The following is a 24250-nucleotide window of genomic DNA, read 5'->3' as shown; positions in this document are numbered from 1 at the left end:
ATGGTGTCAGGAGAATGTAGCCATCCCTGGGTTACAACTGGTGACAGCTTACAGCGATACACCATGATATGAGTTGATATCATTTAGATCACCAGTGACTGTGAAGCAAGCAGGCAGATATTTGATGTGTGCTGCACCCTATGCGTCCAGACAAAGCCTGTTTTAGCGTTCCTCTCTCACCATGTGTTGAATTATCCCTCCTGACAAGTAGGTTTGGGCAATATACCGTTTATACCATATACAGGGGTATTTCAAAATATAAAAATGTTTTGTTCTTGTAAATAGTTTTGGGGTTGAGGGCAACCCCACCTCGCGAGAGCTGCGGGGGTGCGTGCTACGTCACTGCTTAACTATAAGTTAAGTATAACTATAAGAAATCTAATATGTGTCAAATAAATGATATCCAGCTCAGGGCTCCAGCTATGCATTTGATTTGCTAACTTTCTAGCTAAGTGGCTACATTTACATTTACATTTTAGTCATTTAGCAGACGCTCTTATCCAGAGCGACTTACAGTTAGTGAGTGCATACATTATTATTTTTTTTTTTTCATACTGGCCCCCTGTGGGAATCGAACCCACAACCCTGGCGTTGCAAACACCATGCTCTACCAACTGAGCTACATCCCTGCCGGCCATTCCCTCCCCTACCCTGGACGACGCTGGGCCAATTGTGCGCCGCCCCATGGGTCTCCCGGTCACGGCCGGCTACGACAGAGCCTGGATTCGAACGCAGTGCCTTAGACCACTGCGCCACTCGGGAGAACAAGATGTCAAGATCAAGCTTCTTGGTTACAACAAAGACATTTAATCCCCTCTTGGATCAAGATCCCTGTTGCCAAGTTTTTTTTTATTGTATTTTATTTTTATAGTGTCAATACGTTTTAGAAATAGTGTTAGCCCCTTGTATGCTCTTACTGTATTCCCCGGTATGGTACAGAAACCGTATGACGGTATGAAAATATGGACCCCGCCCAACCCTACTGACAAGGTTTACTCCTGGACTCTGGGTATATTTGCCAGCACAGCGACGCTAACTGTCCGACATCGCACATATTGAAGCTCGTAGTGGAAAGACACGAATTGCCTTTGTTTTGTTGTGCTCAGACAAGATGCTTCAGAAAAATTGTTCAACCCGACAAATAACTATTTGTGAAAAAACACCCGCAGGAAATGTTTAATTTGTCAAACAGTCTCTCAGAGTTCAATAGAACTGTAGCAGGGGAACATAAGGGAAATCTGTTTTGGACAGCCTCACAGCCAACAAAACTATTAAGCTTCAAACCATTTATTTTCAGTGTGTTCATTTTAGATTAGACATTCATAGATGCACTGTCTGTGTGTGGCTACGAATCATATGTCACTCAGACTGTCTGATAGTATGACCCCCATAGTGTTCTGTCTGAGTGAAGAATACATCTAGGATCGACTTTCTATTCATGAACGGACAGAGCAGAGTCTGCCTAACATAGTATTATGTACCTTTTGGAAGTATACACTACAGGGCTGCTGGGCCATGGAAGTAGGTGCTTTGGCATGGACAGACAAGCACTTCCCAGCCCAGTCTGCTCTCTCTTTCCCCAGTCAAAGCCGTCTGCTCCTACCCATCTGCCACTAGCTCCCCTCAGCTCCAACTCTCCTCTGGCTGTGCCAGAGACTACAGCCCTGCACCTACCCAGCCAACCACTCTCCTCTCTGGGTAGAGGACCACAGCTACAGTGGGGAAAAAAAAGTATTTAGTCAGCCACCAATTGTGCAAGTTCTCCCACTTAAAAAGATGAGAGAGGCCTGTAATTTTCATCATAGGTACACGTCAACTATGACAGACAAATTGAGAAAAAAAAATCCAGAAAATCACATTGTAGGATTTTTTATGAATTTATTTGCAAATTATGGTGGAAAATAAGTATTTGGTCACCTACAAACAAGCAAGTTTTCTGGCTCTCACAGACCTGTAACTTCTTCTTTAAGAGGCTCCTCTGTCCTCCACTCGTTACCTGTATTAATGGCACCTGTTTGAACTTGTTATCAGTATAAAAGACACCTGTCCACAACCTCAAACAGTCACACTCCAAACTCCACTATGGCCAAGACCAAAGAGCTGTCAAAGGACACCAGAAACAAAATTGTAGACCTGCACCAGGCTGGGAAGACTGAATCTGCAATAGGTAAGCAGCTTGGTTTGAAGAAATCAACTGTGGGAGCAATTATTAGGAAATGGAAGACATACAAGACCACTGATAATCTCCCTCGATCTGGGGCTCCACGCAAGATCTCACCCCGTGGGGTCAAAATGATCACAAGAACGGTGAGCAAAAATCCCAGAACCACACGGGGGGACCTAGTGAATGACCTGCAGAGAGCTGGGACCAAAGTAACAAAGCCTACCATCAGTAACACACTACGCCGCCAGGGACTCAAATCCTGCAGTGCCAGACGTGTCCCCCTGCTTAAGCCAGTACATGTCCAGGCCCGTCTGAAGTTTGCTAGAGTGCATTTGGATGATCCAGAAGAGGATTGGGAGAATGTCATATGAAACCAAAATATAACTTTTTGGTAAAAACTCAACTCGTCGTGTTTGGAGGACAAAGAATGCTGAGTTGCATCCAAAGAACACCATACCTACTGTGAAGCATGGGGGTGGAAACATCATGCTTTGGGGCTGTTTTTCTGCAAAGGGACCAGGACGACTGATCCGTGTAAAGGAAAGAATGAATGGGGCCATGTATTGTGAGATTTTGAGTGAAAACCTCCTTCCATCAGCAAGGGCATTGAAGATGAAACGTGGCTGGGTCTTTCAGCATGACAATGATCCCAAACACACCGCCCGGGCAACGAAGGAGTGGCTTCGTAAGAAGCATTTCAAGGTCCTGGAGTGGCCTAGCCAGTCTCCAGATCTCAACCCCATAGAAAATCTTTGGAGGGAGTTGAAAGTCCGTGGTGCCCAGCGACAGCCCCAAAACATCACTGCTCTAGAGGAGATCTGCATGGAGGAATGGGCCAAAATACCAGCAACAGTGTGTGAAAACCTTGTGAAGACTTACAGAAAACGTTTGACCTGTGTCATTGCCAACAAAGGGTATATAACAAAGTATTGAGAAACTTTTGTTATTTACCAAATACTTATTTTCCACCATAATTTGCAAATAAATTCATTAAAAATCCTACAATGTGATTTTCTGGATTTTTTTTTCTCATTTTGTCTGTCATAGTTGACATGTACCTATGATGAAAATTACAGGCCTCTCTCATCTTTTTAAGTGGGAGAACTTGCACAATTGGTGGCTGACTAAATACTTTTTTCCCCCACTGTAAGTCCTCTACTCAACCAGCACCAGTATCATATCCTATACTCCACCTCCACCCAGCCAAACCCTTGTCTCACTGGTTAGAGGAGCACAGGTAATGGTCCCCTACACCAGTGGTTCCGAAACCTCTCCTCGGGGACCCATTTATTTGATCTATTCCAGAGCTAGCACACCTGATTCAACTTGTCAACCATCATCAAGCCCTTGAATAGGTAAGCCAGGTGAGTTAGTTCAGGGCTACAACAACATTGTGAAATGTCTGGGGTCCCCGAGGAGAAGTTTGAGAACGACTACCCTACACCACCACCACCACCAGTATCATAATTATTATCACCCCTCTCACATCTAATTTGTTTACTGAAACCTGCAATAAATGCAGCATGCCTCTAAGTAGCATATTTCAAGACTCCTTTATGCCCTACAATGTCAGCTGACAAGACTGGAGCATACTGTAGGCCTAGCTTGTTGTGAGGTAATGTCTAAATTAAAAGCACATCAATAACAGTTGTGTCAGATTTATTGTCTAGAAGATAGTGACGCTTAACTCTTCTCTGGCATCAGATTTCATTTTGCGCATTCTCCTCTGGCTAACTGCAGGATTAATTCAATTCTGATTCCATTTGATATTATCACTACTGGGTCTATTTGTCTCCATTCTGTACCAAGACAAGGGCATGTACTGAATGAACAAACCGGTCTGATAGATGGCTGTAATGATATTACTGAGAAACAACGGCCATCCCTGTCAAAACAAATTCAGTTATTTCCATTTCTCATTTTAAATTAATTGTTTATCTCTCATTTATCTAAAGATAAATACCTGATCATCTCTCAGGTCTCTAGTGGCAGTTAGTGTGGTTAAAAACTCTTCCATCTTTCTCTCTAACTCCCTCCCCCTCTCTCTCTCTCCCTCCCTCCCCCCTCGCTCACCCTCCCTCTCCGTCCTTCCCTTCCCCCCAACCTCTCCTCAGGTTGATAATGGGACTTGGCTTATAATGGTGGGGATAATGGTTGATGAAGGATAATGGGAGGTGGTTATTATTATTATTAATTTCCACCAGCTCTGTTCTGTTCCAGGTCTGGTCTTAAAGCAGCAGTTTCACCCTGACCACAAGCTGCTGGCCGACAAATAAATATTTGTCAAACGTGTCTCTGACACACACACACACACACCTCTGAGCACCCATCGCCAAATGCCCCAACAGTGACAAATACTGCCATCCATCTAGTAGTGGGCGCATCTCGGGGAGAAAAAATATTAGGGAGCATGTTTGTGTGTGTTGCGGAGTGAGTGTTTGTTTGGCTATCACAAAGCCTTCCCGGGAAGCAAACCACTTAGTATTTGCAACCATAACACCTGCAGCAAAACATTTTAATGGGGCTATTTTTCTGCTGCCATGGCAAGCTGCTCTCTGATGTTTGTGTGGCGTAAGGTGAGACAGGGGTGTGTAATAACTCAGGTTCAGGCACGGGAGGGTGTGTGTGTGCACTCTGTACTGTAACTCAGCAGCTCCATCAACACTAAACCGCCAGGCAAATTATCATTAATGGTGCCACAAAGGACCCAGTACTATAGAGAGGTAAACATCTGCTACTGCGCTTCCCAAACACAACACACACATCACCAATCACCGCAAAACCCAAACAAACACACACACGGAACGCAACCCCACCCGAAGCACCGCTCTGCTCAGATCAGCTCCCCAAGCTAACCGCCAACAGACACCCAATTAAGTCAGACGTGAGAAGGAAGCCAATCAACTGGGGGACTGACACTCTTTAATGAGTTAGTTTCTGTTTCTCTGCCATGACATCAACATCTACTGAGGTTACAAACATAAGCAAACCTTACCCACCCATATTAACTCTGGATCTATACTTAACGTAACAAACAAAACACACACAATAGTTTGTTTGTCAGCCTAGATGCCTCCAGTCCACTCCAGCATATACCAAGAACAGAACAGTTCCATGAATCAAGGCTAGAGTTATGGACTAGTTTTCCTAATTACAGCATTGTGAGACTTTGGCCCTGCCTGGAAGTGCTGATTGGGCCGGGCGATTAACATATATATGTCAGCTGGACGACGGATCCCTTCCTTTTGCAGAGTACACAGTTTGGGGCCTACGGTGCGTCAGTCTATACATCAGCTAGAGACACATGGCCCATTGCATTAGCATTCACTTACTCACCTCAGTCTATCACAACAACCATGGATTTAATACACTAAGAGAGATGGAGTGGATGAGGTGAGCTAAGGGGTTTGAGATGGCGGGTACATCCCAAATTGCACCCTTTTCACTAAGTAGTGGACAACTTTTGACCAGAGCTCATAGACATTTAGGACACAGCCTGAGACTCCTACCCCCTCCAATATCACTAAACACAGTAATGTTTCAAGAAAGTGAGAGAACCAGACTGGAATGCAGCACAAGCAGACAGAGAGTAATAGACCCATTTATTCCTGTGAACATGCTTAGCAATGGGTTTCTAGTTGCTAATCTTGTTGACAGGCCTTGGAGGCAGAGCCAAAGCTATTACGACCAAACATGGGCCGTATATTTTCATGCATACTTAATCTGAAGATACTAAGTGAGTGTATGGCGTTCACGATAAATGCTTACCCTCTAATTTGACCGCTCACCTGGTCCAAGAAGATGGTTTAGGGCTGAAATTATGAGACAGGCCTCACACATCGCTGGACACAGCTAGCTGTTGGTATTCAGGCTCAGTCCAAGCCCAACTTCAGACTGTACTGGGCCTACTCCAGACAACCTCTAACTAGGGGCTGGATTCACAGTTGAGATAAGCACACTCAACCCAGACGTTCACATAATTAATTCAGTGATGTCAATAGGAGAAAATCTGAGTTAAGCCCACATATCTTAAGTCAGAAAACTGTCCTGGGCCTTTTAGGACATAAAATATCTGGCACCCCATCAGGGGTTATTACATTTACATTTTAGTCATTTAGCAAATGCTCTTATCCAGAGCGACTTACAGTTAGTGAGTGCATACATTTTTCATACTGGCCCCCCGTGGGAATCGAACCCACAACCCTGGCGTTGCAAGCGCCATGCTCTACCAACTGAGCTACACGGGACCTGTGGGCACATTCAGGTCAAGTCACGCTACAATGCTAAACCACATGGAAATGACTTGCTGTTGCTGTTGCTTACCTGGCCATGGCCACTCCAAACACACAGCCGCCCATGATGGACCAGAACCCGATCCAGCCAGCATCCACCTTGAGAGGGAGAGACAGACAGAGAGAGAGAGATAAATAAAAGGCGATCGAGAGAGAATGAAGGTATTGACAGAGAACGAGAGAGCAAGGAAGAGAGCGTGGAAGTGAGAGCGAGAGACAGAAAGAGAGGAGCATTATTCCATGTTCAGCATGCCATACACGGCTCAGGGGACCGAGGCTAGACAGAGAGTAGGCAGTGTCTGAAGACTGGGGAAACCTGTCAATCAAGCCCAGGGTAAATTGCAACCCTGTATTCTGACAGTGGTGGGAGTCAATGGAAACGGCTGGTGGTGTCAATGTGATGATTAATCACAGACAAATGCCTGCTCTGACAGATGGAGACGGAGAAGAGAAGACAGACATTATGACCACGGTCGTGTTCAGCAGGGAGAAAACAGAGTAAGACAGGGAGACTACCACAACTTGCCCAATAGGAAGAGAGATGTTAGATTTGTGTTGCAAAAGGTTTTGCTACAGTGTTCCCTAGTGAACTAGAACCAGTGTGGCGCAGTCCCGAGTGGCGCAGTGGTCTAAGGCACTGCATCGCAGTGCTAGCTGTGCCACTAGAGGTCCTGGTTCGAATCCAGGCTCTGTCGTAGCCGGCCGCGACTGGGAGACCCATGGGGCGGCGCACAATTGGCCCAGCGTCGTCCAGGGTAGGGGAGGGAATGGCCTTGCAACGCCAGGGTTGTGGGTTTGTATGCACTCACTAACTGTAAGTCGCTCTGGATAAGAGCGTCTGCTAAATCACAAAAATAAATACCGTAAATAAATAAATAAATAAAACCAGGGTCTACTGCTGCAGCATCAACATGAGAGCCTGACTGCATCACAGACGGAGTGTCATCCACACACACACCCACACACACACCTCTCTGGGGAAGCAGGCAGCAGGTAAATAAAGTAGGCTCTAAATCAGCATCTGACACCCAGGTGAAGACGACTGAGTGCGGTTCACATCAATCTACCTTACGCTATAACTCCGGTAGAAAAAAAGAAGAGCCACGTTGAGAGAGGCCAGATGTGAGTATAAACAAGACAAGACCAGAATGTAAATAAAGCATCATGCACAGAAGAGATCCGTGGTCTAGAGGCCATTTCTGAAACTTTCTTGAAAAGGTACAAAGGTTCTTAATTTCATGTTGATGTTCATATCAACTTGTGAAGCTGAATGCAAATCGTTCTGCATGCTATTTGAGTGTCAGGGAAAAGATCATAGCATTTATTGTGTGTGTGTGTGGTTAATTAACTGCAATATGCTCAGTGCTAGCTGCAGCCATACAGGCCTGATTTGTCCATGCTCAGCTTAATAATCATGCACGTTGTTACTACTGTGTCAATAACCAGGAAATGGTTTCCGTGCTGACGTTACGTATGGTGTGGAAGCCAGGGCTTCAGGCTGCTGGCACATTCATTTATTTGCTTTTCTTTAATTTCTCTTGTTTCTGAGCCTTTTAAGCCAGTAGTCATGGCACTTACCCGTGGGTGTAGCATGACATGATGGCATTGCCATGCTAATTCATTCAGCGGTAACCACAGATAGCATCAAAAGACACCATGGAAGTTAGTACACTGTCTGCCTGCCTGTCTGTCTGTCTGGAGGCATAACCAACCACCACCACAAAGCATTTAAGAGTAGGAGTGCTAATCTAGGATCAGGTTTCCTCTCTTATACATTATTATTTAAAAGTGAAAATCAATCCTAGCTTAGCACTCCTACTCTGTGATGCACAAAGGTTACAGTACACCGTCTGTCTGGAGGCAGCAGAATTAACCGCCACAGCTAGATATAACTCTAGATCAGGAAAAGTACCAGGAGTTCACAATAGTGACTTTCTCAGTGCAGAAAGCCTCTCTGTAATCAGAAAGCTGAAGCCGCTGCTGTGCTTTCAGGTGAAGTAACATCTTTCCTTGGGTTTTTTCTGCATAGCGACTTAATGGCCACTCTCCATTAACGGAGCAATTACATATGAGTGATTAACGCAGTGTGGGACCTTGTTCTTAAAACGATGCTAATTACGTACAGCGACACAGAGCTATGTGCCTCAGGACACAGTCTTGTCTAGCACTGGGCTGGGTGTCTGGACGGAGGGAGGGCTCCTGCAGAGTTCAGACAATAGTCCACCCATCTCCAAGCTTATCTCAGCCTCAGCCTCATCTCCTCCACCCATCCACATTCACGACCCAAGCTCCAGCCCCTTCAACCATCCCATCCCCATTCAAAGCCCCATTCCCATCCCCTCCACCTGTTCCCAGCCCTAGCATACTACTCTCTCATGACAGATCACCAGCTGCTGCCCCATACTTGTCTCTGCAAAATGCTATTATTTAAAGGATCAATTCCCTGACCTCCGTGTGGAGAGGAGACACCGGTTGTGTCCCAAATAGCACCCTATTCCGTACATAGTGCACTACTTTTTTTTACCAGAGGCCTATGGTCCCTGGTTATAAGTAGTGCACTATGTAGGGAATAGGGTGCCATTTGGGATGCACACACCGTGTGGAGAGGGACGCTATGGGACGTCACAGTATGCATTCTGTCAGCAGGAAGAAAGGGTCACCTTAGAGACACTGCAAATGGCCACTACTCATCAGCTAGGGAGCGTGGAGGTTGACACTGTTATTGCCACTGGTGGGTGAACCACCATAGGTAGAACAGCTACAAAACAAAATGAACAGAAACAATATCAGAAGGCTGGCAGGAAGGTGGGGACGGTGGAGGTGGGGGTTTGTGTGTTCTGGGAAAGACAGGATGACGCAGAGGTGAAAAACAATGTGGTCACCTTCACAGAAATGTATTTAGAAAAACAAAAAATGCTGACTGCTTTGTCTGCACACACACACACACACACACACACACACACACACCACCCCTCCCCCCTGTGGGTGGATGTGCTACATGGTGGCAGACTGAAACCAGTGTTTGACATCTACAGAACAGAGCCTGTTAATGGGAACGTAGAGAACAGCACAGCCCCTGCAATGGCTGGAGTGACACGGCAACAGTAAGATTGGCAAGTGGCATTTGAGTGGAGAAGTGGAGCGCAGCTGGGAGGTGATTGGAAGGCAGCAAAGGGGGACGAGGGCCCGGGCTAAAGCAGCGCCTCTGTATTGATCGCCTCGCTGCAGAGAGAGAGAGAGAGAGAGCTCTGTCTGTGATGACAGTGGGACCACACAGTGTGTAGAGGAGACTGGCGATTACAGCATTCATAGGAGGGAGAGAGAGTGTGTGTGTGTATCACATCACCCACTTTGTCAGCACTGTTTTCCTCTGGATCCCTGCCCTAAATAGGTTTAGTATGTGTGTCAGACAGTCACCTATAGAGCTATCATTTCATACCTCATATCTACCCTCATTGTATTCCTCAATGGATGTTGCTGCTGATAGCGTCTTATCAGAATATGGTCATGGTTTGTTGGTGCCAAGGCACCTTTCAGGCTGTATGGGATCGAAAGTTAGGTAGGCTAATGTGTTTTACAGTAGTAGTGTGTGGTTTTGCAATGTGAAACTCTGAAATCAAGAGCAAACATAACACATACTGAAAGTCAAACTTACACTCCTTACATTGTGAGGAGTGAATGCTGCCATAGTGATGTATTGTAACAACTCTGTTTCTAAGTTTTGAGCCTGGGGAAAACTCTGTACAGAGTTTAGCTAAGGCAACATATTTGTGACACCATCTTTAGACAGCCAGATAAAGGCAACTTGGAGGAGAAAAGTTCCTTAACATTTCCTTTTGACGACAAAATAAACCGTAAGACATAAAGACTATAAAGAATTGATGATACTCCCTGTGGGTTCTGACAGAAAGGAAAGATAGTGAATGCGTGTGTGTGAACCCACAGCTCAGTGATTTCTTCTCAAATACCTGTCTGATGATAACCTTGAAAAGAAGCCTCTTTTGTCTCCTTTGAGCCACTACTATCGTGCTAAAAGTAGAGGGTGCTCTGCTCTGTGTCCCAACATCTCTCCTCTCGTTCTCTCTCATCCTGGATCTCTGATGCTAATCCAGGACCGTTGAAGGGTCTGAGACGATGCCGGTCTAATTAAGCTAAGAATCTCAAGTTTTAAGTGCCTCGCTTTCTTGACATGCTCCACATTTTCCCGTATGCAAATAATGTGCTGTGGATTCCACACGTTTGATTAGACCCTTAAAAAGTTAGCTACACTTAGAGAAGTAGATGGACCGATAGGAGAGAGAAGAGGATGGACCAACCAACCAAACAAGACTGTGTGGAATGGAGGAGTTTCAAAATCGTGTAATTAGGTCTTTTTTGAGGGTGGGTTTTGAAGTTCAAAGTGGTATTCACAAGGGCCTGCTGCTTTTTAATGAGTCCAGGATGGGAAAGTAAAAAATAATTTGTGAAGAAGATATGAGTTGCCATGCTGGGCTTGAAGTTATGTCAATACTGTATGGCATTGGCCACTTGGGTTAATTATGAGTCAACATCCATTTCTGTCTGGGAAATTACATTGTCTAATTCCCAAATGGCACCCTACTCCCTAGATAGTGCACTACTTTTGACCAGGGCCCATAGTGCACTATGTAGGGAATATGGTGGCATGTACACTTTCATTTCAGCAAGGGAAATTACACTCTGTGTGCTAGCCTCCGACAAAATGAGCCACATCACAGGCCCTCTTAGAATGATGGTTTTCAGGAAGGATAGCCGGCCCGTTTCAGTGCTTCAGTAGGTGAGCACCAACACAGAGTTTTTCATTGTGTGTTGTACCAGCGCAGATCATTTGGGGGAAATTGGCAGCAGATGTTGTAAATACACTGTTGTAATAAGTGCCCTTTGAAATGATCAGTTTGAACATGTCTAAATTGTCTTCCAGAACTGCTATTACTGTACTACCATTCAGAGTGAATAAAGTGAGTAATGCTAGGATAAATGGGAAAAGACTCCTCAACTTTGCAGACAATCTGTATCTTTGGTTTGTTCTAAACTCAGCAGACATGTTGTGGGTTTTGGGTCAGGTGTGTGTTCCTTACCTGGCTGACTCTAGCAGGGGTGAGGATCATGTCCAGAACTCCTGACCAGCCTGCCACCACCCCTGTAGGCACCGCATAGGCCAATGCTATCATCAGGAACCGGAAGTTACTGGAGGGAAAGAGAGAGAATCAAAGGCTTTTTAGCAGCAAGTCCTACAGTATCCATACCTAGCAAAGTCCTACAGTATCCCTACCTAGCAAAGTCCTACAGTATCCCCACCTAGCAAAGTCCTACAGTATCCCGACCTAGCAAAGTCCTACAGTATCCCCACCTAGCAAAGTCCTACAGTATCCCCACCTAGCAAAGTCCTACAGTATCCCCACCTAGCAAAGTCCTACAGTATCCCTACCTAGCAAAGTCCTACAGTATCCCCACCTAGCAAAGTCCTACAGTATCCCCACCTAGCAAAGTCCTACAGTACCCCACCTAGCAAAGTCCTACAGTATCCCCACCTAGCAAAGTCCTACAGTATCCCCACCTAGCAAAGTCCTACAGTACCCCACCTAGCAAAGTCCTACAGTATCCCCACCTAGCAAAGTCCTACAGTATCCCAACCTAGCAAAGTCCTACAGTATCCCTACCTAGCAAACGTCCTTCTCTCTGGTTGACAGTGTCTGGAGACCTGCCACCAGACAGCTTCTTGCTTTCCTATCCTGTCAGCTCACACCACATCTCTTACTGTCAGGGAGGATCGATCCCACCTCACAGTGTGGTGACAGAGAGATAAACACCTGGTCAGGAACCAGGAAGAGAAGAGCTGCCTGGCAGGCTGGCAGTGCTAGGCCGGAGGTGACACCATGATGAGGATTGAATACAGGGGAGAACAACAGCTATGAAATGGGATTGAGATGAAGAACCAGGATCCTTTGATGAGGGGACACCAACCACACACAGACACACTAAACTGATGAATGAGCCGAGACTCAGAACAATAGGATTAACTGATCTACTTAATCATTTATTTATTTATTTATATTAATGGGTTTGGCAATAGTAGCATGTCAACAAACAAAGTAATGTATTTCCCACATCTGAGATGATGATCCAAGACAATGATTTCCTCTGATTGTTCTGTGAATCAAAGATCCCTGGAAGGAAGGTCATTCCAAAGTCAGAAACTATTTAGCTCCATCTAATGCCACATCTAACGTCCCCCACAGCCATACTTTCCCAGACCAGATAGTGGCATTATCGCTTTCAAGTAGATTAAGCCAATCCCATTTAAATCAATTCCACAGCCCTGATTCCTCTCTGTGAGTCTACAAACAACACATTTACCACCTGCTATAAACAGTGTGTTGATGGTTGTGAGAACGTTCTAGGTTTATGCTCTGCCATTGAGACATTATGAGAGTGTATCAGTTAGAACCAAGGCATCGTTCAAACAAGGGAACTAAGTGAGATACCCACAATATGGAAACAGAACCTAATATTGTGTGGTCTCTGCCCAACTAACAGTCTAAAATGAGAGACTGAGAGATTAGGGGTAAATCTAATATAAATTGTTGTGAATAGTTGTCATATCAATGTGACTTTGGCCAGGTCTGTCAGTCTTTGTAAACACTGACAAATCACTAAGAGGTGGGTTATTCTCAAGCATGAATTTTACAAGATGCTAATCACAATCATGACCACGATGCTGGTTGTTTGTCCATCAAAACAGGCCATGGTTAGTAGCCAGGAAAATGTCCCACCTGAGGAGTGTGCAAGTGTGCACTTCAGGTGCAGCTTTGGGAGAATACTAAGTATCATATGACAGGCCCTGGGTGGGTGCTCCATGAATCTGTATCTCTGTGGAGGTTCTCTTCAAGGAGAATAAAACTGCAACATTGCTGTCTAAAGTGCCAGAGGAATACATTGACGTTGTATAGTGCTATGCAGCAATTTGGGACAAGTTTCCTCCTCAACTTAGTTTGAAACAAAACAATAGACTTTCAAGTCTGAGTCTGTCTATGTAGCTGTGAACTAGATTTTCCTCAGAGTTGCTTTTGATCCCCCCTCCCTCCCTGAGGATGATGAACGTGTTAAGCATTCGCCAGATGTCCCTCCGAGATACATTCAGGACGCCGCCGGCATATCAATGGATGTCATGAACAAACAAATGCATGAGTAAACGCCAGCCGTCCATCCTGAAGGGAAGCTAGGAAAACAAAAACAGTCCTGAGAGATAGAGAGAGAGAGAGAGAGAGAGAGAGAGAGAGAGAGAGAGAGAGAGGATAGAGAGAGAGAGAGGATAGAGAGAGAGAGAGAGAGGATAGAGAGGAGAAGAGAGAGAGAGAGAGGATAGAGAGAGAGAGAGGATAGAGAGAGAGAGAGAGAGAGAGAGAGAGAGAGAGAGAGAGAGAGAGAGGATAGATAGAGAGAGAGAGAGAGAGGATAGAGAGAGAGAGAGAGGATAGAGAGAGAGAGAGAGAGAGAGAGAGAGAGAGAGAGAGAGAGAGAGAGAGAGAGAGAGAGAGAGAGAGAGAGAGAGAGAGAGAGAGAGAGAGAGAGAAAGAGAAAGAGAAAGAGAAGAGGAGAGGAGAGAAGAGCTATCCCCTTCTATGACGGCTGCTGTCACTGTCAGACCAGACGCCTGGAGATTTAATGCTGCTGTTAGAGAGGGGTGAAGTGATGGTCCTCAAATTAAATAAGCGACATGGCAGGGACAGGGTTTGGGACGGAGGCGGCAGTGATGAGAACAAGGTGTTATGGATGATTGTAATTGGGCAGAGGGTGATTGGATGGGTGCCAGACAGACAGTGTCAGCGACTAGTTGAGACGGAGGGCTGGGGGGGCGGAAGGGGCTCCTCTGTTAGGGGGAGACTTCTCTCGGTGATACACACACAGACACACACACACTCCTGGCTGCACTGGCCTGATGATTGGCGAGACACTCGTATAAATTCTAATAAAGCATGATGGGCTGGCACCACTCTTCCTTCTCTCAGCTGATTACCTCTTAGTCTGTGCTGAGATTAAACTGGGATAAACAACCTCTAAGGAGATAGACAGACAGACCGACAGACAGACAGACAGACAGGAAAGCAGACTAGGGGATGTATGTATTAACTGTAGGAGTTCTGAGGATCAGGTCGCCCCTGTCCATTCATTATAATCAATGAGGCAAAACTGATAATAGATCGGCACTCCTACTCCTATCCACTGTAAGAGTGTGTACCCCAGTACCTGTGGTACTTGGCCTTGGAGGGGTCTAGACTCCAGGGAGCGAGAGAGAGAGCGAGAGAGAGAGTTATAGACTCATAAAAGTGACTCACCCTCTTTCTCTCTCTCTCCAGCTACTACTACTGTTTCATTAACCTTGCTGTGATGGCGGCCGGCGGGAAATCAATATGCTTACACCTTTTTCCGGCCCACAGCTTATTTAGATCACCGTATAGTAAGGATTTGTCAAAATGGCACCCTATTCCCTATGTAGTACACTATAGCCCATAGGGCCTGGTCAAAAGTAGTGCACTATATAGGGAATATGGTGCTATTTGGGACTTACACTAAGTAAGCACAGCACAGGGCCACCCGGCGGAGGATGAAATATTTCGGGGAGCCACGAAGCCAGCGGCATCATCAGCTAAGTGCCATTTGTCCTTGGCAGGTCTTGGCTGGAGTTCAATGCATCAGAATGAGCAGGACAGAACCTTCCTAGGCAAAATTACTCTTATAAGTCATTCAGACAGTCGTGCCAGTTCCTTTCCATCACCTTCAAAATCAACCAACTTCAAGTCTGTCTGTTTGTATTTCAATTAAAAACGAATCTACTCCCTGTTTCTTTTCAAATCGCTATTCACATTTAATACTCAGGTCCACCACTACTCCACAAGAACTATCACCGATCTCCACACCCCTTTTTCCCGTACAAGACTAGGCCAATTTTCCATCTCCTACAGAGGTCCGTTTTTTGGAACAGTTTCCCAGAACACCTCAAGCACTGCAACACCTTCAACTCCTTCAAATTCAAAACAAAAAATGATCTACTGGACATTCCACTGACGCCTCATCCCAATAACTTCTCTGCCTATTAGCCTTTTATTTTGATTGTGCACTGTACTTTAATTAGATATTTTCTTCTTTATCCGCTTATTCACCATCTGTTTTGCTACTTATTTTTGTATGGTTTTGTTTTATAAACATTGAAAGGGGGAGGCGCCTACAAGCCCCTCTGGGTTTCTTACCTCTCCTGCACATATTCTTTAAGTTTACCTTTTAAACCTTCATCATATTGTTTTGTATTTTCTTGTGTAAATAACTCATTTAAAAAATAATGATAGTGGGACCTTCATCGATACTAATGCTGCTAGCTAACATCATTACTATTCCCAGAGCAGTGGTCAGGTTGTACTGATAACCTTTCTACATGTGTGGAGAGCTGCGCTGCGTACCAAATGACGAAGGTTGGCATTTATTGTCATGACTCATGTATTAGAGGCAGCTCTGCAGAGTGGTCACTAGCTGCCACAAAGTCATAACATCTGATTTTAAACCTAACCCTAACCCTAACCTTAACCACACTGCTAACCCTAATGCCTAACCTTAACCCTAACCACACTGCTAACCCTAATGCCTAACCTTAACCCCACTGCTAACCCTAACCACACTGCTAACCCTAATGCCTAACCCTAACCCTAACCACACTGCTAACCATAATGCCTAACCCTAACCCCACTGCTAACCCTAACCCTAACCTTAACCACACTGCTAACCCTAATGCCTAACCCTAACCACACTGCTAACCCTAATGCCTAACCCTAACCCTAACCCCACTGCTAACCCTAATGCCTAACCCTAACCCCACTGCTAACCCTAACCTTAACCACACTGCTAACCCTAATGCCTAACCCTAACCACACTGCTAACCCTAATGCCTAACCCTAACCCCACTGCTAACCCTAACCACACTGCTAACCCTAACCCTAACCCCACTGCTAACCCTAATGCCTAACCCCACTGCTAACCCTAATGCCTAACCCTAACCACACTGCTAACCCTAATGCCTAACCCTAACCACACTGCTAACCCTAATGCCTAACCCTAACCACACTAACCCTAATGCCTAACCCTAACCCTAACCACACTGCTAACCCTAATGCCTAACCCTAACCACACTGCTAACCCTAATGCCTAACCCTAACCACACTGCTAACCCTAATGCCTAACCCTAACCCTAACCACACTGCTAACCCTAATGCCTAACCCTAATGCCTAACCCTAACCCCACTGCTAACCCTAATGCCTAACCCTAACCACACTGCTAACCCTAATGCCTAACCACACTGCTAACCCTAATGCCTAACCCTAACCACACTGCTAACCCTAATGCCTAACCCTAACCACACTGCTAACCCTAATGCCTAACCCTAACCCCAATGCTAACCCTAATGCCTAACCCTAACCACACTGCTAACCCTAATGCCTAACCCTAACCACACTGCTAACCCTAATGCCTAACCCTAACCACACTGCTAACCCTAATGCCTAACCCTAACCACACTGCTAACCCTAATGCCTAACCCTAACCCTAACCACACTGCTAACCCTAATGCCTAACCCTAACCACACTGCTAACCCTAATGCCTAACCCTAACCACACTGCTAACCCTAATGCCTAACCCTAACGCCTAACCCTAACCCTAATGCCTAACCCTAACCACACTGCTAACCCTAATGCCTAACCCTAACCACACTGCTAACCCTAATGCCTAACCTTAACCACACTGCTATCCCTAATGCATAACCCTAAACCTAACCACACTGCTATCCCTAATGCCTAACTCTCCCCTTAAATGAAGACCAAAAAGCTCATTTTTGTTTTCATGAATTTTTACAATATAACCAATTTAGATTTTGCAGCTGGCTTATCTAGCAGAAATCGCTCAGTTCTGCCTCCAGGGCAAGATTCATGACAAATCAAAAGAGAACCATTGCGCTCTCCCAGAAGCTTGGCAGGTGCGTAAATCCCAAGACTCATGACAATAAACGTCAACCTGTCCAAACGGCACTGTGTTCCCTATGTAGTGTATTACTTTTGACCAGAGGTCTAGCATGGGGCGGCGCACAATTGGCCCAGTGTCGTCCAGGGTGTGGGGAGGGAATGGCCGGCAGGGATGTAGCTCAGTTGGTAGAGCATGGCATTTGTAACGCCAGGGTTGTGGGTTCAATTCCCACGGGGGGCCAGTGTGAAAATAAAATAAAAAATGTATGCACTCACTAACTGTAAGTCGCTCTGGATAAGAGCGTCTGCTAAATGACTAAAATGTAAATGTAAAATGTAGCATCAGTTGTCAGAGCACCTTACCGATCACTGCACCTGTACACAGCCCATCTGAAATTAGCCCACCCAACTACCTCATCCCTATATTGTTATTTATTTTGCTCTTTTGCACCCCAGTATCTCTATTTGCACATAATCTCTTGCACATCTAGCATTCCAGTGTTAATACTAATTGTAATTATTTTGCACTATAGCCTATTTATTGCCTTACCTCCATAACTTGCTACATTTGCACACACTGTATATATATTTTCTGTTGTATTTTTTGACTTTATGTTTTTTTTACCCCATATGTAACTCTGTTGTTGTTTTTATCGCACTGCTTTGCTTTATCTTGGCCAGGTCACAGTTGTAAATGAGAACTTGTTCTCAACTGGCTTACCTGGTTAAATAAAGGTGAAATAAAAAATAAATTAAATAAATTTAGACCCTGGTCAAAAGTAGTGCACTATATAGGGAATAAGGTGCCATTTGGAACACAACACTACTCTGTGTTGTGATGAGGCTCTGCATCAGACCTGAACAGATAGGGTAACTTATCAAGCTCCAGATCATTTACTATGGTTCAAACTCTCTCAACAATAGCAGTGGAAGAAAGGGCAAAAGTGGTGGCTTAGGATATGGCTCAAGACCTATCTAACTCTGGGAAACACTGGCACAACAACAGACCTAACTTTAGAAAACAGAATTTTGCTGCTAACCCAAGTCTATCTTTCTTTGAAGAGTGGAACTTACACACATAAGGCCCACCTACAATCCTTCTGCAGAATCCTCAGCCAGACAGCTACTGATGCTGCTTGAGTGTGATATAGTTCAGACTGGCCACTGGAAGGCTGCCTATCAGTGGGACTCCAGATGTGTGCGTGTATGCATGCGTGCGTCAGACAGTATGGACATTGGGTTTATGTCAGCTTGACTGGTATTATCCCTCTCTTGAAGCTGTGTGCTTTGCAGGGAGTTTGTTATTGTTTATCAGAGAGAGTCAGTGAGAACTAGGGAGAGAGAAAGAGAGAGAGGGAGCAAGTGAGAGAGAGAGAGAGAAAGAATGAGAGAAAGAATGAGAGAGAGAGAGAGAAAGAGAGAGAGAGAAAGAAAGAGAGAGAGAGCTCGGTCTGGCTCGAGGGGCTGACTGTAGGGAGTTCAACCCGCCTGTTCACTGGCTGTCTGTCCACAGCCCAGCGCTTGATCCCCGGCCCACAGCCCTCAGCCCTTGGCCCATTCCACCACAACCAGACAGGATATGCACCGCGGGCACGGAATCCGTGGATGAACCGCAATGAACACTCTAGCTCCCATCCACAAACAGCACCATTGCCCCCAACGGTCAGTTTTTGTGTGCCTGCGTCCGTGCGTGTCGATGCAATGCATTGCTTGGAGGACAGTGCATTCTGAATGCAGGCTGTATGAGCATGTTACATGACCATGGACTCCAGAGAACCCAGGCTGTATGAGCATGTTACATGACCATGGACTCCAGAGAACCCTGGCTATGTGTGGATGAGGAGAAGAGGATGATTATCTATTTATTAAGCAGGGCCAGGGAAATGCCAGTGCCATCTTATGGCTGTGTAATTAATCTAGGGGGAGAGAGGATATGTCTTTGATGCACATTAACTAGCAGCCCCAACAGACGGTGAGTGGCAGAGCAACAAGACCCTTTCATTAAGTTTCTCTATCCCCACTACTCAAACAGACCCATTCATTCCCTCCTCATCTCAAAGTAAAAAAAATAAAAAAAAAAAGGCATGTTGAGAGGCAACAGAGAGGACACCCCAGGCCCTTTCGTGACTGTTGTGATAAAGGCCTAATCATTTTAAGGTCTAATCAAAAATGACCACTTAAAGTGTGTGATGATGGCAAAGGACCAGACAGTACATACCTGAGTAGTTTGCAGATGCTGTTCCTGTAGCTGAGTCTCTGGCTGGCAGCAGCCACACTGGGAGGCATGGGGGGTCGGGAGGGGAAGTAGAGCACCACCGCAGCAAACAGCACCGCCACCACACCAAACTCTATATGTCAGGAGGGACACAGAGACACAGGAAAAGACAGAAAAGACAGATCAGTAGCTTATTAACACAGTCAAATAGAAGGATTATTATTAGTTTACAACCTACCTGAACTCAGTCAATGTATCACTAACAAAACCATTCCACCCAGAGTCACATGTTTCTGATTCCACCCTACTTTGAGAGGGTGTTACAGAGTTTAATGGCTGTGATAGGAGAAAACTGAGGATGGATCAACAACATTGTAGTTACTCCACAATACTAACCTAAATGACAGAGTGAAAATAAGGAAGCCTGTACAGAATAAAAACATACCAAAATATGCATCCTGTTGGCAATAAGGCACTAAAGTAAAACTGTGTGTTATGCTTGGGGCAAATCCAACACAACACATTACGGAGTACCACTCTCCATATTTTCAAGCATAGTGGTGGCTGCATCATGTTATGTGTATGCTTGTAATCATTAAGGACTGGGGAGTTTTCAGTATCAAAAAGAAACGGAATGGAGCTAAGCACAGGCAAATTCCTAGAGGAAAACCTTGTTCAGTCTGCTTTCCACCACTGGGAAACAAACTGACCTTTCAGCAGGATAATAACACAAGGCCAAATCTACACTTGAGTTGCTTACCAAGAAGATAGTGAATGTTCCTGAGTGGCCGAGTTACAGTTTTGACTTAAATGTACTTGAAAATCTATGGCAATACTTGAAAATGGTTGTCTAGCAATGATCAACAACCAATTTGACAGAGCTTGAAGAATTTTGAAAATAATAATGGGCAAATGTTGCACAATCCAGGTGTGGAAAGCTCTTACAGACTTACCCAGAAAGACACACAGCTGTAATCGCTGCTAAAAGGTGCTTCTACAAAGTATTGACTCAGGGGTGTGAATCCTTATGTAAAAGTAATATTTCAGTATCTTATTTTCAATAAATTTGCAAACATTTCTAAAAACATGTTTTTACTTTGTCATTATGGGGTATTGTGTGTAGATATTCGGGGGAAAAATATATTGAATCCATTTTGAATTCAGGCTGTAACAACAAAATGTGGAATAAGACAAGGAGTATGAATTCTTCCTGAAGGCACTGTAGAGTTCCACGCCTGCTCTGTTGCAGATGCCCAGATTAGTCAATTAAGAGCCCAGCGGCTTATCAGAGAGCTGGGCCTAGGACTACATCAATCAGCTGGCACAGAGATCTCTGATACTCTCTCTGTCAGCGTGCCCTAACAGCCCTTCCTTCCAAACAAGCTACTAAATCCTCCAACCCCTTTCACTGGGCTTGGCCTGGCCTGGCATGGCCTGGCATGGCTTGGCAACAGAACAGAACAGGACCCATTTCTCTTTGAAAAGCCACAGCATTTTTGGTCTGTCCATTTCCCAAAAAGTACCACCAGAATCATAAATCATGCTTTTTCCTATCATAATGTGAAGTTTGATTGGACAGTAGCTTCATTTTTACTCTCTGGCTGGCGCAGCACAGGGTGCATGCCAGCTCACATTGATTTTTTATTTTCTGATTTTCTGAATCCGTTAAGCAGAACATTGTTGAGACGTTTGAGTCTGATATTTTAGTGATGAGACAGAGACAGTCAGATCACCTTCAGCTGATTGTATTTCTCTCCCTAGACTAAGGGCAGACATGATCCAGAGATGATCTGCTATTGATTCCTGTGGTGCTGTCAGTACCTACCTGCATACATAACATGAGAAGATATTCAGCAACTCTTGGTAGGACAATTGTGCTATAGAGTTGCTGAATATCTTCTCATCTTCAGTATACTCCAGTATTTCAAAGTGAGGTAGCGACAGCATTTATTTTTCTCAGTACCTGCTTGCATACATAACCATTTGGATCCTGTCTCTTATGTATCTGGATAACACTTTACAGTATGCCCCCTTATAAAAGCTTTATGAATGCATACTTGACAGCTACATAAGACATTATAACATCAGTACCTGCATACAAAACCAGTTGGATTCTGTCTCGTATGTGGTTTATCTGGGTGTCTGTTGAGTCGACCGCTCGGTTCACCATAGCATGGGTGGTGTCGTTGGGGGCGGGCACAAGCAGCGGGCCGACAATGAAGGAGCACGCCGCCCCCAGGTAGCTCATCAATGAGGCGACAGCGGTGGCTGTGGCTCGTTGGTCCGGAGCGAACCATGTGGTGGAGAGGAGGGGGCCGGCACTCATTATGGTTGGACCAGCCAAACCATTCAGCAGCTGACCCCCGTGTATTAACCTGCAGAGAGGATAGGGAGGGAAACATGAAACATTAATATCACATTATGCATATAGACAACAGATGCAATGTAGCCAGACAGTGTAACCAGAGAGATGCCATTAACAAGAAAGAATGCATTTCCCTCAGCATGTAACCTACAGTTGAAGCCGGAAGTTTACATACACCTTAGCCAAATACATTTAAACTCAGTTCTTCACAATTCCTGACATTTAATCCTAGTACAAATTCCCTGTCTTAGATCAGTTAGGATCACCACTTTATTTTAAGAATGTGAAATGTCAGAATAATAGTAGAGAGAATTATATATTTTAGCTTTTATTTCTTTCATCACATTCCCAGTGGGTCAGAAGTTTACATACACTAAATTATTATTTGGTAGCATTGCCTTTAAATTGTTTAACTTGGGTCAAACGTTTAGCGTAGCCTTCCACAAGCTTCCCACAATAAGTTGGGTGAATTTTGTCCCATTCCTCCTGACAGAGCTGGTGTAACTGAGTCAGGTTTGTAGGCCTCCTTGCTCACACAAGCTTTTTCAGTTCTGCCCACAGATTTTCTATATGATTGAGGTCAGGGCTTTGTGATGGCCACTCTAATACATTGACTTTGTTGTCCTTAAGCTATTTTGCCACAAATTTGGAAGTATGCTTGGGGTCATTGTCCATTTGGAAGACCCATTTGCGACCAAGCTTTAACTTCCTGACTGATGTCTTGAGATGTTGCTTCAATATGTCCACATAATTTTCCTTCCTCATGATGCCATCTATTTTGTGAAGTGCACCAGTCCCTCCTGCAGCAAAGCACCCCCACAGCATGATGCTGCCACCCCAGTGCTTCACGGTTGGGATGGTGTTCTTCGGCTTGCAAGTTACCCCCTTTTCTTCCAAACATAACAATGGTCATTATGGCCAAACAGTTCTATTTTTGTTTCATCAGACCAGAGGACATTTCCCCAAAAAGTACGATCTTTGTCCCCATGTGCAGTTGCAAACCGTAGTCTGGCTTTTTTATGGTGGTTTTGGAGCAGTGGCTTCTTCCTTGCTGAGCGGCCTTTCAGGTTATGTCGATATAGGACTCGTTTTACTGTGGATATAGATACTGTTGTACCGGTTTCCTCCAGCATCTTCACAAGGTCCTTTGCTGTTGTTCTGGGATTGATTTGTACTTTTCGCAAACAAAGTACGTTCATCTCTAGGAGACAGAACGAGTCTCCTTCCTGAGCGGTATGACGGCTGCGTGGTCCCATGGTGTTTATACTTGCGTACTATTGTTTGTACAGATGAACGTGGTACCTTCAGGCGTTTGGAAATTGCTCCCAAGGATGAACCAGACTTGTGGAGGTCTACAATTTGTTTTCTGAGGTCTTGTCTGATTTCTTTAGATTTTCCCATGATGTCAAGCAAAGAGGCACTGAGTTTGAGGGTAGGCCTTGAAATACATCCACAGGTACACCTCCAATTGACTCCAATGGAACTTCTAAAGCCATGACATCATTTTCTGGAATTTTCCAAGCTGTTTAAAGGCACAGTCAACTTAGTGTATGTAAACTTCTGACCCACTGGAATTGTGATACAGTGAATTATAAGTGAAATAATCTGTCTGTAAACAATTGTTGGAAAAATTACTTCTGTCATGCACAAAGTAGATGTCCTAACCGACTTGCCAAAACTATATTTTGTTAACAAGAAATTTGTGGAGTGGTTGAAAAACGAGTTTTAATGACTCCAACCTAAGTGTATGTAAACTTCCGACTTCAACTGTATGTGAGAAACTCACTGTCATTTTAATTCCAGTGTTAACCTATAGGGAAAAGGAGAGCTTAAAAATGAATAAATGTCATTATAACAATATATTAAATATATCTCTATGGGTATGGTTACTTATGACCATATTTCTTCTTATTTCTATAATACTCTCCTGTCTGAGTCAGGATTCTCTCATAAAGTCTGAGTCCTGTTGGTGCAGTGTGAGATCTGAGTCGTCCCCTGTGCCCAGCCAGCCCTTCCCAACCCAGTGTGTCTGAGTGGCAATAGAGAACATCGTCTAAAAAGGGGATGGCAAACTACGGATCTGGCCCGTGAACCCATTCAATCGGAACAGAGGTAGGTTTGACTTTAAAAATATATATATTTAAAATATATATTATTTTGGTTAAGAAAAAACACTCCAGGCCACTCTTGA

At 44.7% G+C, this 24250-nt stretch overlaps 1 protein-coding gene across 1 annotated transcript in view; it reads right to left on the bottom strand.

Moving 5' to 3' along the window:
- LOC121537017 (solute carrier family 49 member 4) overlaps window positions 1–24250 on the bottom strand; it is a 59762-nt gene that overhangs the window by 14178 nt on the left and 21334 nt on the right. Inside the window, exons 3-6 of the mRNA XM_041844749.2 lie at window positions 21786–22069; window positions 19698–19827; window positions 11553–11661; window positions 6488–6555 (exon numbers count right to left, since the gene is read on the bottom strand). Of these exons, the coding sequence (XP_041700683.1) occupies window positions 6488–6555; window positions 11553–11661; window positions 19698–19827; window positions 21786–22069 (591 nt within the window). The remainder of the gene's footprint in view (window positions 1–6487; window positions 6556–11552; window positions 11662–19697; window positions 19828–21785; window positions 22070–24250) is intronic.

The sequence above is a fragment of the Coregonus clupeaformis genome, chromosome 23 (genome assembly GCF_020615455.1).
Source record: "Coregonus clupeaformis isolate EN_2021a chromosome 23, ASM2061545v1, whole genome shotgun sequence".
Lineage (NCBI taxonomy): Eukaryota > Metazoa > Chordata > Actinopteri > Salmoniformes > Salmonidae > Coregonus > Coregonus clupeaformis.
Note: the sequence above shows the minus strand (reverse complement) of the source record. Positions and strands in the feature narration are given on the sequence as shown.